This window comes from Dunckerocampus dactyliophorus, chromosome 5, assembly GCF_027744805.1.
Source record: "Dunckerocampus dactyliophorus isolate RoL2022-P2 chromosome 5, RoL_Ddac_1.1, whole genome shotgun sequence".
In the NCBI taxonomy this organism is placed as follows: domain Eukaryota; kingdom Metazoa; phylum Chordata; class Actinopteri; order Syngnathiformes; family Syngnathidae; genus Dunckerocampus; species Dunckerocampus dactyliophorus.
The window spans coordinates 14,251,282-14,266,249 of record NC_072823.1 but is presented as its reverse complement, the minus strand read 5'-3'; the positions used below and the strand labels follow the sequence as shown (position 1 = coordinate 14,266,249).

General features: G+C 41.2%; 1 protein-coding gene across 4 annotated transcripts in view; it reads right to left on the bottom strand.

The window, feature by feature from the left end:
* Positions 1 to 1,116: 1,116 nt before the first annotated feature.
* Positions 1,117 to 14,968, bottom strand: part of syt7a (synaptotagmin VIIa) — a 126,169-nt gene continuing 112,317 nt past the window's right edge. For all 4 annotated transcript variants that reach the window (XM_054777624.1, XM_054777626.1, XM_054777625.1 and 1 more), the window contains one exon: positions 1,117 to 13,084. In XM_054777624.1, the coding sequence (XP_054633599.1) occupies positions 12,980 to 13,084 (105 nt within the window). In that variant the 3' untranslated portion in view covers positions 1,117 to 12,979. The remainder of the gene's footprint in view (positions 13,085 to 14,968) is intronic.

Sequence of the window (14,968 nt, the reverse complement as noted above, 5' to 3'; positions counted from 1 at the left end):
GAACTATTTATCTAACCTTCATGTCTTTTACAATGTGCCTTGTGAAGATACAGTATGTAACATGGTTGCTGAAATGTGAGGCTCTCCTCTTGTGAGATACTCTAAGAGCGACAGAGAAACACATTTGTCAGGGAGAAAATATTTTAAAATGTACAGAGAGTTCTTGAGCTCACTGTCCCGTGGGAGGAAGGTACGGAGACCGCAAATGAGCGGACCAGCACAAAGTATGCAGACTTGGAGGCGGAGTGCATAGAGAGGCCGGCTGGAGAACTTTCATGCGACCTGTCGAAGTGGGATGCAGGGGCGTCGTCGGGTCCTCAACTGTCTGCCTTCTCGGTGACATCGGATGCACTGGAGGAGCAGGGTGTGGGAAAGCCATCAAAGGACGGGCTGAGGGGACAAAGAAGGGCAGCTTTTGGCTATGGCTAAGGAGGAAGCAGATGAGTTGGGGGCCAAATAACACCGAGGGCATCAGCGGAGGTGGCAGCCACCACTGCCACCACTCCACCACCAGGAGATGTACTGGGGTTAAAGGAGTGAAATGTCCATGATTGATGTCAGCTGGTGACCCAAAAATGCCCAAAGAGGTGTTCAGAAAAATGCCAACAGAAGAATGTGACAGTGCCCAGCAAGTAGACCGTAAACCTGGATCTTCTTAAGTCGGCATAAGTGGGCACAACCTAAATCTAACGGTAAAAATAATATTCAAACATTTTTTGGAGTTGATTTTCAAATGTTATGCCGGTGAAGCCATGTTTTGTTGATTTGCAGTCATTGTGATCATCTTCAACTTCAGAGCTGACGTCTGAAGGTTTATTTTGCATGTTTTGTTCATAAGACTCTTCACTTTGGGTTTTTTTTTAAGTAAGCTGCACAACAGATGTAACATGAGCAGGGGTGTGAGAGCATATTCAATGTTTTCACTCTATGCAGTGCATTGAAAAGGTTGGTCTATGGCTTTTATTTGTGTTGGCATATGTTCCGGTTCAGACATGTTGTTTGGGCAAATTAACTAAAAAACACGATCTGATAATTCAATCAGGACAATTTACAGTTATTTCAGAAGACACTGCTGTTTTATCATCAAGGAAGACAATGAATCCCAGCAGTCCAAAGTAGTAAAAATGATTCTTTAATGTGGAACAAAATCAGAGCTCAGCTCCATGGCTCAATCCGCCCATCACACTCTGTAACACTGATGGGATGAGGAGAACGACAACAACCAGTAAGATCACAGTCTGCTCGGCCAAAAAACAGGAGAGGCTGAAAAAAAACATGGAACGCTAAACCAAAGTGCTACTGGGTTGTGACCTTCAGACGCCCTCACTCTTTCCTGCTGATCCATGAAGGGACACACAGCAAGCCACCACTCTGCTTTCTCACTGGGCTCTTCTAACGCTGTGCTTCCCTCACCCATTTGCACCCCTCAGCACCTAAGGAAGCCTCGGTGAGGTCAGCATGGCGGCAGGTTTAGAGCAGCAGAGTGGCGTTTGTAAAGGGGTTCTAATCATGGTTGAGGTTTTCCTGCATGGAAGATCTGAGAAGGTGGAACAGAGTAAGAGGTGGAGGACGTCTGTGGAGGTTGCCCAGTAAGAACCCGATGCTACGCTAGCACAGGGACATCAACAGAAGCACTACACAGATATGTACAGAGCAACACATCAGAGCACTTAGTCCTAAATTTAAATTGGGATAAAGGGAGGGGTAATAATGGGTTCCACTACAAGTACCCCACTAGAGAGTGGGTCCAATCTTTAAGGCTGTTCTTGCTACAAATGAGGTGACAAGCAGCTTCTGTGCTTGACCTTTGAATATGGCTGCTTTTCAGTTCATCTTGGCTGTGCTGACGGCTGCCCTTCTACTTCTAAAGCATGGCCACTTATGAATGACATGTATATGTACACACATTTGCATGCATTAGTAAAGGAAGACATTTTAGAGCGTGGGCGGACATCTTCAAGTATGGAATGTTGAAATATAATATCAAGCGGTAGTCTAAAATTCTTGGTTTGCATTACTAATCCATGAACTAATACATTACCTATTTAGCCTGTTGTTCTGTGTGCTATCGTGTAGTTGAACTTCTCGGTCTTGAATTTTGTGACCTAAATAAACACAAGTGCAGTGCGACTTGTGTTTTTTTCCTCTTCATGACGCATTTTTTGACTGATGCGACTTATACTCGGGAGCGACTTATAGTCCGGAAAATATTGGATATGTGCAATACAGTCATCTCTCTCTACATCGCGGTTCGAACATTGCTCCCTCACCCTATCGCTTTTTTAAAAAATTAATAAATGACCCCCTACCTTACCTTCACACGGCATGGAGTCAGCCATGGAATGTCCGACGTGATAAAGTGAAAAGATGTTCTCCTCTTGTTTTGTGTGGAAGTGGTAAGTTTTTGACTGACTTTCTTTATCCTTCTTCCCCACTTTGTTTGAAACCCTTTCTTAAGTTTGGAATAAATCAATTGCGTGCGGGTCTGGAACCAATTAACCGCGATAAACAAGGCATGACTGTATTCAGAATGCTGTAGTGGTAAAAATTAGGTAATTTTGCAACAGACCTTTACTGCTGCGTTAGTTTAACTGTTAACGTTTCAGGACGTTTTGTTGTGTTAACTTCAGATTTGTGCAAAAAGTGGACAACAAACAACAGGGCTCAATATTTGGGGTGCCTTAAATTGCAGTACATCAAATAATGCATTTATAAATTCCCTATAAATGTACCCTTTTTGTAAACTGGTAACATTTGGTTCTGCATATGTTATGTTTTTGCACAGGTTTTGGGTTGAAAAGACATAAAAGATTAAAGATGACCTTGTGGAAACATGATTTTATGCATGTGGCCCTGGAGAGAAGGTGCTTAGCTGCATGTTCTTTTATGTGCTTGATCCCTGTCTGGTCCACAGAGCTCTGCAGGAAAAAAAATAACAAGGTGAAGAATAAAAGGCGCTAATGGACACAGAATCCCAGATAGATGAGGGAGCATGGATTACTGGTAAATTAGACTCTGGAGGTGTATGCATTACCGTCTGAATGGGAGAGCAAATGAACAATCGAGTGGAGGAAGTGGAAATCTATACTTGGTGGAGGATTAAAACGAAGCTTTGTAATGAAGCAGCCGAGTGGTCATGCGGGCATCTGCCAGCTTCAGCCAACACAGTCATCCTGTACCTGAACACACACTGTGTCACGTGACACCAGAGAAAGAAAGGGAGGGAGGGGCATTGCACAGAGAGCACTAGCACTAGCGTGGACAGACACACACCTAATACACACAATAATGCATTGGGTTCCAGTCTGCGTTCCACTGCACTCTCCTGGCTGCCAGAACCTTGCTGTGTCTTGTCAAGAAAAGGAGGAACAAGAAAAGAACCAACTAACAAACAGACAAAAAGAAGAACAACACACTCAAAAAAATAAGCAAAACCAAAACTTAGGATAGAAAAAGCGCCAGTGGCACCGAGTTACAGAGAGAATGTCAGTAACTGGCTTTTGAACAGCTCTACGCTTCTTCTTTTAGTCTACCAAGTATATACTAGGAACCTTACCAGGCAGCTAAAATCTATACAGTACTGTCTTCTTCATATATTTATATATATTTATACACTTTACAAAGTTGGCAAAAAAATACATAAATAAATAAATACATGGAATTAGATTGTACACATCACAATTGTGTGTGTTTGAAGTTAGAGCAGTCTTTGCAGAAGAGGTAAGAATATGGCGAGTTCAGAGAGGAGCTGAAGGATGAGGAGTGCTGGCCAGCACCAAGATCCCAAACGAGTCCGCAGGTTAAGTGATATTTTTAGCTGGTAAATTATAAATTACCCATGCTAATTCCCCACCTGAGCACACATGATGGCCGTGGAGTTGCTCGAGACAAATCACATCAACCGGCAGGGAGAGAGCTAAGTACTCCTCGGGCAGAGGATTAGGAGTAAAAGATTATTTTTAGAGCATCGATAAATGAGTGTTTTCTGTTGGGCACAGCCCCTCGGGATGCCGGCTATGGGATGGCATTACAAATGAAGGGGGGAGTGTATCCACTGTCCTTCCTGCAGGCTGCTGGAGTAACTGTAGCGTTTCTGTGGTGGGGCCACAATAAATGAAATGTGAGACCAGCCCAGCATGGACATACAGTAAATATAAGGCCATAGAGAAATGGAAGAGGGAGTGGAGGCATGGAAATAACTACCAGCCAGACTGTGCAGACTGTGAGAAAGGCACAGGGCATATTTTGGATACAGTGGAACCTTGGAGGGCCAAAACAATCCATTCCCGGTTGCTAATTCACTTTCCGGTTATTTACCTTTAGATTTTTTTTTGTGGATACAATCCGTTACAGTGTAAAACTGGCACCATCATAAAGCCTTTCTGAGCTGTACTTCCACATTTTTAAATAGATGAAAAAAAACAAAACAAAGAAAATTTGAACAATTTCAAGTCATTCAAGCATAAAACAGTTAACCATTGTATGACACAACCATTAAAAATGAAACTATTGAACCTTTGGGTACATGTGACAAAGGTGTACTGTGGAAGGCTTCTTCTATTATTGATGTTGCTGTATTGTACTGAGCAGCCAGGACAGAAGCATTTATCGGCATATGGCGATCATGTGTCGTTTTTACGTAAATCGCCCGATGCTAATCGGTGGCCGATCCATCGGAGCATCCCTGTTTTTTTTTTTAATTTCTGATTTTTTTTTTTATTTTCCAAATATTTCATCTTTATTCTTGTAAATGTTCTTCTTGTATTTATGACGTTATTGCCATAAATTTCATTGCAAAGTATAACTACCTCTTTTACTGTGCATATGACAATAAAACTCTTGAATCTTTAATAATATTTTGACTTTATTCCCGTAACAACTTTCCGCAAACCAATTTTCCAGAAATGAAAACTTTTTATTGTTTTGGTTTGTTTCTCAATATATTACAACTTTTAAAAAAATAACTAGTTCTTTCTTTCATAGTTCAACTTTATGCTACTAAAACAATGTTCTTTTTCCTCATAATATTACAACATTATTGTTATAAATTTATAACTTTCTAGTGAGTTTAAAAACATTTTCTTTAAATATCTTGACTTTATTCTTGTTAAATTACTGCTGATTTTTCCATTTTTGCTGTTGCTGTTTTTTTTTGTTTTTTTTTTTAGTTTTCCTGTTAAATTACATTTTTAGAATGTGCCGTGGGCCAATAAAAAAACAGCTGCAGGTCGCAAATGGTCCCCGGGTCCCACTTTGGACACCCATGCTCTAGAGCTTTCCTCTAATTCTAGTTTTTTTTCGCTGTAGATGCACTAACCAACATGTCACCAAACAAGACATGAGCCAATTTGTGATGTACTCCCAGCAGCCTATTATGCTTTATCATGAGTGGAACACGAGGCTGAAACACATGCAAGCAAACAGTCTAGTAGAAGTCGGATTCAAGGCGCCCCACCTCCCCCTCAGCTGCACAATGCCTGGTTCCAAAATTTGGTGGCATCATCTATGTCAGAGTGGGGTCAATCCTGTCGAACACAATGGCATTACAGTAAATCCCAAAGCCCATAAGACGACAGCCAGAGGCGTCGCCAAAGAGACGGGGTCAGACTCCTTTTTCATGCTTCTCGTGAAAATACATACGCTTCTGTGCAATTTGTGCCACAGACTATTTCCTTGAAGAATGAAAGAGGGGAGTAAAGCCGCGTGGCAGTGTTGCTACAGTGGGCTCAGGATGTGTTGGCTAGCGCTCCTTCCCTTTTTAATCCTCCTGCTCTGACCTCACAACCCCTCCGACAAAATACAATGGACATCAAAAGCCCTTATTCAAGAAGGGCGGTTATAATCAGCATCGTCAACATCACCACTGTTATCATGAATGTCGTTTTCTTCATCATTTCAAGTGACAAAGGAAAACCTGTTGCACAACAAATGTTAATTTCCACCAATGATATTTACATAAAGTTGTCAAAAACAGAAAGCTTTTCTTATCACGTTTGTAAAGAAATAAACCCAACACAAGAACACCAAAGCACACACACACATACCGACCAACAACCAAATGTCAACCAAAAGAAAAAAAAACATATTCTTCATTATTGTTCTTCATATTCGTTACAATTCAAATAATGCTTACTTGAACCCTGATTGGGAGAAGTCACACTGGTTTTGAACAAATGCTTCAAACAAGTCCAAGGGTGAGTTTGGGGGTGGAGGCAACGTCTGCCTGTGCAAGGTGAAGCTCACAAAGTGACAAAGGTCACCCAAACCAGTAGCAACTGGGCTGATTCAGCCATTACACTGTGATTCAGCAGAATACAATTTCCCCAATGACAGCGCGACAACCTAATTTCAATCCACACACGTTCAGCACAGCGTAGCTTTAATTTAATATTGCACAACTGCAGCAGAGCAGGCACCTTTCCAAAGAAGTGAGTCAGTGACGCCTCATCCATCAAGGGAAAACCTGCATTATACAATAAGGAAGGACACAGTATGACAAGGACAAACAATATTGTCTGGCTCGGAAGGATAACTTGCTTACTCAGCCAATGAAGAGTTAAACCGGCCCCTCCATTATTTGTTTACCAGTGTAACAAAAAAGTGAACACTATATAGATGTACATTTCTTACACAATCAATCAAATCAATAGAAACATTGCTGACCTTACAGTCGATGCATATCATCATGTACAGGCAAATCTCAATGAATTTGAATATTTTTGAAAGCTAATTTATTTCAGTAGTTCAATTCAGAGAATAAAACTCTTATTCTACAGATAACACGGACAGTAAAATATTTCAAGAATATATTTCTGAATAATTTTGATTATAGTTTACAGCTAATAAAAACCCCAAGTCCAGTATCTCATAAAATGTTAAAAATGGTCAAAAAGTTCATTTCAAAGTTAAAAAACTAAAGTCAACCTTTAAATCGGTCTCTCTTCGTCTTAATTTAACTCCTGACCTCAAACACATTTTGCATCATATTCTCATTTATTGAGATGCGCCTGTACAGTAATCCCTGGTATTTCGTGGTTAATTGGCTCCAGAACCAACTGTGATAAGTGAATTTCCTTGAAATAGGATTCCTTATTTATAAATCAAATATTTATCCCAATGTAGTCACCTGTACACTCATATAACCCAAAATAGAAAATAAGACATAATATAGACTTGGGGTCACCAACGTTTTTCCTTGTGAGAGCTACTTTTAGAAAATGAAAATGGCCACGAGCTACTCATTTTTGTAGAAATGATTTTCATACCTTATTTCAACCCAAACAGATCAAATATGCTTGTTTTACCAAAAAATTCACAAAATGCTGGTATCCACAACTCACATTTTATGTTTCAGAATACTTTTCTTTCTAGCGTTCTCACATTATTAACTGAAAGCCTGAATGAAAAGCAGGCTTGCGGGCACCTCATGTGGTCATGGGGGGGCTACCTGGTGCCCGCAGGCACTGTGTTGGTGACCCCTGATATAGACTCACATGTTAGAATTGGGAGAGTTCCTTGTTGCTGTGGGATACTAGCACTTGCTGTGGTGGCTATTGTCTTATTAATGTAACATAATGTAACATTACTGACACCTAGTGACCAGTGTAGAATACTACATATCAAAAGGTGTCTTTTAATGTACATTATTTTGTGAATGCCTTGTTTTTTTTTTACTTCAGTTAGCCATTTTTATGCTCGAAAATGCTTAATGCCGGCCAAAAGTACATACATTTTGCTTGAATATGCATATTTTTTTACTGATAATACCAGTCAACCACAAAACAGCGATGATGTATTAATTAATATATGTTTGAAAAACCATAATAGAACCATGATTCGATGTGGCGAGGGACGGCTGTGTATGATATTCATATGAAGTATCCAATTGGAGGATATAGTTGTCTATATCGATGTATTGCTATTTTACAAATTCTGCTTCACTGGAAGGATAATTAACACGCTTTTTTGGCACCATGATAATTCCTATCCAATTTACTCGCAATCTATTTTATTTGGAACAAAGTGAAACCTAACCAACAATAAAACTGTGGACTCAGGTATTGGGATACTTAGCCATTACATCTACAGAGAGTAAAATAGAGGAAAATAAGTACCTTGCACTCTTTTGTTACATTTTCTCTGTGGGAAAATGGAGAATTAAGATTCAGAGGAAACTAAGGAGCTCTTGTGAAAGCCATAAATAGAGTAATTAAGAGGTGTCTTTAAATTATCTTTGTCCTGTTATAAAGTGTTGAAAAGGGAATACTTGCTATTTAGGAGCACTGATGTTATTTATACACCTGAAAAATACCTTCACTCCAACACAGCGGTGACCAGTGTTGACTTGTGTCAGTCAATCGTAATAACCACCACCACCTGCACCTCCGCCTGGCAACAGAGTCATGATGAAGGAAACAACTGAGCATGTGCATGTGCACTGAGAGGCTGCAAAAAATAAATAAATAACAATAAAAATGTGAGCATCTGCAACGTTGCTGTGCAATATTCATGAGCTCTGTGTTTGTTGAAGGTCATTGCTGACAGTTTTGGTGCCAACAAAGCTCACCGTTACGAGGCATGAGACAGGTGGTGGTTAAATAAAACTCTTCTTTCTCTTTTATTCTGTTTAGCTTAGCCTTCGTTGTATTGGTGTTTGTTTTCAGGCTGCTGGCAAGGAGACAGTGTTTGTTACGCAATTTTTGGGACAATCATATGAAAGTGCAGATGAAAAAGCAATCCTATTTAAATGTTTATTCACTATTTGACCTTGAGCGTGACTGCTCATCTGGTTTACGCTAGATGTAATCACGGAAATATCATAGCAGATCATTATCATAAACTGTCTTGGCTCAAGGGGGAGTTTAGTTCAAACAGAGGTTATACGGCGGGCTGCTGATATCACACATTTGCATTTGGGAAAACAAAAGCACTCCGTGGTGTGCTGTTTTAAACGTGCCACCTAGCAACCTGTCTGCCTTCAGCTTGCTTCCACCAGCAGCATAACACATGCCTTGTGTTACTAAGAATAACACCATATCTCTGCCAGTTTACTGGGTCAAGTGAGTTGATACGGCCCTCCTTGAGCACCATGTAATCATGATGAAAGGAAGTAGCATCATCACCTGCGCACTCACATTAGGAAATCACGAGCAATCATTTTGTGACTATTCCCCTCAATTGTATCCTTTCACAGCATCTTCATGGTTACTAATGAGGGCACAATGTGTTGTCTTTTTTTTTTTCCCTGGCGAGCGCCTCATCAAACTATGTGTTCCCTCAGTCCATGAGGACACTAACAGCCCGCAGTGTGATTCCATACCAGCTGAGAGTCACACTTGAGCATTAATCTTGCGCAGATAAGGTTGAAATTGAGGTTTGTATATCTCATCTCCTGGTGATTATGTTATCCTGAACTTAGGTTCACGAAGGCCAACTTGCATTAGGATGATCTGAGCCTCTCTCCCTCATGCACGTGTGCATATGCATGTGCAAAATAAAAATAGAAAGAATGACTGAATTCAGTCTTCAGGGGAACAAATGAAGAAAAAACTAGAAATTACTGAGTAAAGCTCAGAATTATGTAAAATTATTCGACTGTCAACATTCATGGTGTTTTCAAAACACCATGAATCGAGATGAGGGAGCATACTGTACAGTCGTCCCTCGTTAATTGTAGTTAATATTGTAGTTAAATACATTTTTGCGATATAGGCTTTAATGTTAATAATAAATTGAATATTTTCGTAGTTAGAGCATGCAAAACCTCTTTATGACTTTGTAAATACGGGTATTAACCTTATTAAAGTGAAATAACACCCATACAGTCACCTTTACACTCCTATTATTCATTGTTTACACCACATTGCAATTCTTATGCTGCAGGGGCTCGAGAGGGCTGCCAGTTAGCCTCGAACTGATTTCCTCTAAACTTAAGAAGCCAAAAAGTTACCACTTCCACTCTGGGTGGGAGGATAACATTTTTTCACTCTGCCATGGCTGAATTCATGACTTCGTGCAGTGCTAAGGTAATGTAATGTAATGTAAGGTAATGTCTCAATGTTTCGTGTCATAACTTCCACCTAGTGACAAGAACACTACATATGACTTATATTTCAATATGTTTTGACTAAAAATAGACCATAGTCTACTACGAAACAGCTATCATTTATGAATCAATGAATCTGTGAAAACACGCAATATAGTGATAATCAAACCGTGATATTGCCAGGGACGACTGTACATGTACACCTTGGACTCTCTCCTCCAGACACGCAAGCGGCAGGAGGTACAGTCAACCTGGTTGGCCACATCTAGGAATTACAGTTGATGAGTACCACAGTTGACCCTTCTGAAGACTGCAGATGACAGTCAAAACATGTCAAGGTAAACTTTCCACTCAACATACCTCGAAAAATGGTGTGTGAACATAAGAAATTGAACCTTCATTTTATAAGAAGACAAAATAAACCAATTCGAGCTGCCAAGATCTCAATAGTTTTAACACAATCCAAATAAAATTGACTAAAAGTATGCTCCCCACACAACTTCAGTTGTGGCACAGCATGAAAGCTAAATGGTTTAAGCAGTGTTGGCAAACATAACCTTAAAAAAAATCTAATTGACAGAACCAGAATTTCTGATCTATTTGTGTCACAAATCTCTAGCATCATTAATAATGAAATAACGGTTTCTGCAGTCAGACCGAACAGCTGACAGGACTATGCCTCAGGGGACTTTTACTACTGCAATTGTAAGTGCAGCGCTTTTGAGCAAGTGGCTCTAAACAACTGTGATGCTGTCAATGTGATGCTGTTTTATTTACTGTGAGAGAATTTGAGCTGACTGTGGCTGACAAACAAAGCAGCCACTAAAACACTTCACTGGTCTGCAGCACCAGGGGAAAAGATTATCTGCTTGTACAATATCTCACAGTCACAGATCAGTCCAACTTCAAAAATCACACCCACGGAGTGAGAAACACGGCGCTATGTGGAGAGACACCAAATTCTGTTATCCTGGGTCAGAACCAAAGCTAAAATCCACTCCATACTGAATGCTTGCAGCATCAGGAAGAACATATAGAAGCTGTCAGTCTCTTAGTTGGAGCTCTGATCATGCTTTACACTTTGTGTCATAACAATGCTGGCTTGGCAAGCCTCCATGTGACAGGCAAAGCAAGCACAAGGGCTCCTTCCTCACTACAGTGGTCTGCCAACAGGAATCAACCACACACATGCCAGTGAACATGCACTGAAAAAAAAAAACAAGAGGCACAAAAAGAGGAAGATGAGAGCCCTTCATGCGTCCTCTGTGTGTCCTCTTCTTCATCTCGATACCCTCAAGTCACAGAGCAGAGGAGGCCTCACCCCAATCTCCCCTTTCATACATTTCTCCTTTCATTTTCACCAGTATGATAATCATCATCAAAACCATCCTTAAGGTTATTATTGTTAATACAGTTCGAAAAAGTGCAGATAGAACTTCCCCGTGCCCTTGTTAAGAAGGCAGGGCAGTAGTGGAGGATGGGGAAAAGATGGCAGTAAGAAGAGAGAAAGAGAAAAAAGAAGACTTCTTTGTCAGAGTTGTGTTGCTCCTGTATGCACATCTCTCTCACACACACACACTGACAAACACAACACGCTTGCACCGGCAGACACACATTAGATGCGCCACAGAGAAAACAGGTTGGGAAGATGGAGAGGTTCTCTGAGATCTTCAGCACAACATGGCAAAACAAGAGCACAGGGCAGCACTAAGAATTCATAGGCTCAATACACAATTAGAAGTGAGCGCGCATGACGGACCGCATGCACACAAAACAGCACAAACTGCGTTGCCTTTTGTTGCAAGAAGATTTGAAATCGGTTCCCTCCGTTGTTGTGAAAAATGACATCATCGTAACGTCTTGGGTTTAGAGTTGTTTTTTTCCCCTCCGTCTTCTTTTTTCTCTCTCCGTGTCAATCCCTTTCCATTTGTCTGGAAGAATCAGGAGCGTTCCATCACATGAGTTTGTTGTGTTCCCGCTTTCCCAGCTTCAGAAAGTTCAGTACATATACAGTATATCTTTTAACCTCTATTTTTGTTGGAGCTACAGCACAGCACCCACAGCACACGGACAACATGTGGAGGGAGAGGTGGGGGTGAGGTTGCTGGGGGAACGGAAATGGTTGGGTCGGAGGACGGGTCCACTACAATATTGTGCCAGAGGATGAGAAAGAGGGAACAATAATGAGGAAATGAGAGACTACAGGAGGAAAGAGGAGAAAGAGACGCTAGCATCAACAGTATCTTGAGCTGAGCTGGTTTCTCCACAAACCAAGTATTGATTGCTTTCTACGACTTCAGCCAAACATTAAACCACACTGAAGTAAAAGGAAGGAGCAACGTAATGGAAGATATAGCACACTGGAGACAAATGAAGAGAAAGGTGGTGGAGGAAATAGTACGCAGGCTATGGATAAGATGTATAGGAGGGGTTCAGCCTATTTGTATCGGGGGTTCTGCCAATCTACAGGCCTAATATATTAATGTGTTTATGTACTAGTACATATAGTACATACTGTAGTATTGTGTACCTGGAATTATTATACACTACGATTATATGTCACTTAATATTCCCTGTGATTCCACGGGACTGGCACCTTCAGTGGGTCAGGCTGTAGTGCAGTTCAGGTCCAAGGGGTCCACGTATAGAAACAAGAATCAAGCCCCCACAAAGTGCATAGGGACGTATGGGCAGTCATAAACAAGAGAGGAGTGGCGAGACACAGAAATGGAGACAGGAACGTATGAGAAGAGGAACAAGATGAGCTGGCGGGGACAAGAAAAAAAAAGGGTTTAAAGGTTTACGAGAGCAGATGGCTAATTGTACCCGTGTTTCGCAGCCTGGCAGCAAGTCAGTCTTGTGCATAAGGACGGGATTGGAAGGGAGAGGGAGGGCGTGGAAAGAAGGGGCCATGAAGGAAGGTAGGCGGTGCCATCAGGCCTTGAGAGCGTGCCACTGGGCCACATTGGTGCGCGGCCGAGCAAGCATGTCTTTCCAGTGCTTCACCTCCGCTGGTCCACTCTTCCACGACAGGTAAATCTGACAAGACGAAGAGGAGGAATGAAGACTTTGTCAGAAACTAAAACCACAACAAATAAGCACATTGTTAAATGAAAACCTCTCTGGCATTGATACAGCTCTTGTATTTGATCTAATTAGAGTGTGCACGTCTATCTGTCGTGTGGCTAGAGAGTATATTTCCAAGCTAAACATGGAGATTATTTTGCCTTCTAGTTTTTCTCACTCCAACATCAGTCACTAGAATAACTTTTCAGTTATGACAGGGACTTTACAGGAAGTACTGTTCAGTTTGCACAACACCTGGTACCTAGCACACAACAGGGAGGAAAGCTGTAATGCTCTGAAAGCCTGACATAGACCAAGCTCTATCACAGGGTGCATATTAGATGGGCTTTAAAATGTATTTTGACGCTAAAGCCATACTTGACTGTCAGCAAAGCTCTATTCCCCTATGGCTATGGTAGAAGTTTTGCGCTGACAGCTTTCTGCAAAAAAGTCTTTCTACATTAAAGACTTCAGGATGTCAAGTGCAGTTTAAAGTATACATAGCTACAAAATCCATTTAGTGAGTATAGTCCATGGCGGATGAAGGGGTTAAATACAGGTCTCATTCAGGAGATGGTTGAAACATTGTTATGTCGTTTTTCAGTTTTGTGTCACAGTTTGGTCAGTCTCTTTTTACAAAATCGAGCTGGTACTTGGGTTATGTACGAGTTCCCTTCCTAGACTGTGATGTAAGTCAAGTGTTGGTGTAAGTCGACTCTTATGCCTAAATTATATCTAAACAAACTGCTTAACTGCTGCTATGTCACTCACACTATACACAGAACACTTGAAAGACATAAAATACAGTAATAAAACACTAAATACAAGAATTAAATGAAATTCTAATGAAGTAATAAAATATTTTAAAAAATGCCAGTGATGTGTAGTGCTGCCGCACGGTGGTCTAGTGGTTAGCATGTTGGCCACACAGTCACAGTCTGGAGATCAGGAAGACCTGGGTTCGATTCTCCCTTGGGCATTTCTGTGTGGCGTTTGCATGTTCTCCACGTGTTTTGGGTTTTCTCCGGGTACTCCTGTTTCCTCCCACATTCCAAAAACATGCAAGTTAGGTTAATTGGAGACTCTAAATTGTCCATAGGTATGAATGCGAGTGTGAATGGTTGTTGTTTGTCTATATGTGTCCTGCGATTGGCTGGCGAGCAGTCCAGGGTGGAGCTGGGATAGGCTCCAGCATGCCCCCGCGACCCTAATGACGATAAGCAGCATAAAAAATGGATGGATGGATGTGTAGTGCTAAAGGGTTTTGTGATTTCCGAATGTCTTTGAATGTGACAAGTGTCTTGACTGTGTGTGGTTGCGGGAGGAGGATGGCTCCCTGCAGGGAGGACAGTTGAATATGCTGATTTTGTTTTGGCGTGGCTCGCCCAAAAGTAGCCTGTATCGTTTTTTGAACTGCACATAGTCTACTCTTTCGGTCTAACTAGTTCTCTATCGAGTCTCGTATTTACGGACCAAAATCACGTTTTTAATTACCCGTAACTTATGGGAGCGCATATTAACAACAAAATGATGAACGATGAACCTCGGAATGGCATAAACCGAGGACCACCTATATAATGTATTGCAAAGATACACAGGACTGCGGTAGGAGTGTGAAGAACACATTCTTCACACACCTACCGTCAGGCAGACGCTACAGGAGTTTGAAGTCCAGGACCACAAGGCTGGCAAACAGCTTTTACCCACAGGCCATCAGGCTTCTCAACAAAGCACTCACACACGCCGCACGCAACACACGCACACACTCATAGCACTTTATTTATTGATTTGTATTCATGTCTCTTCTGTTGTTGCTTAATTTATTGGTATTAATGTTTCTTCTGTTCTTATTCACTT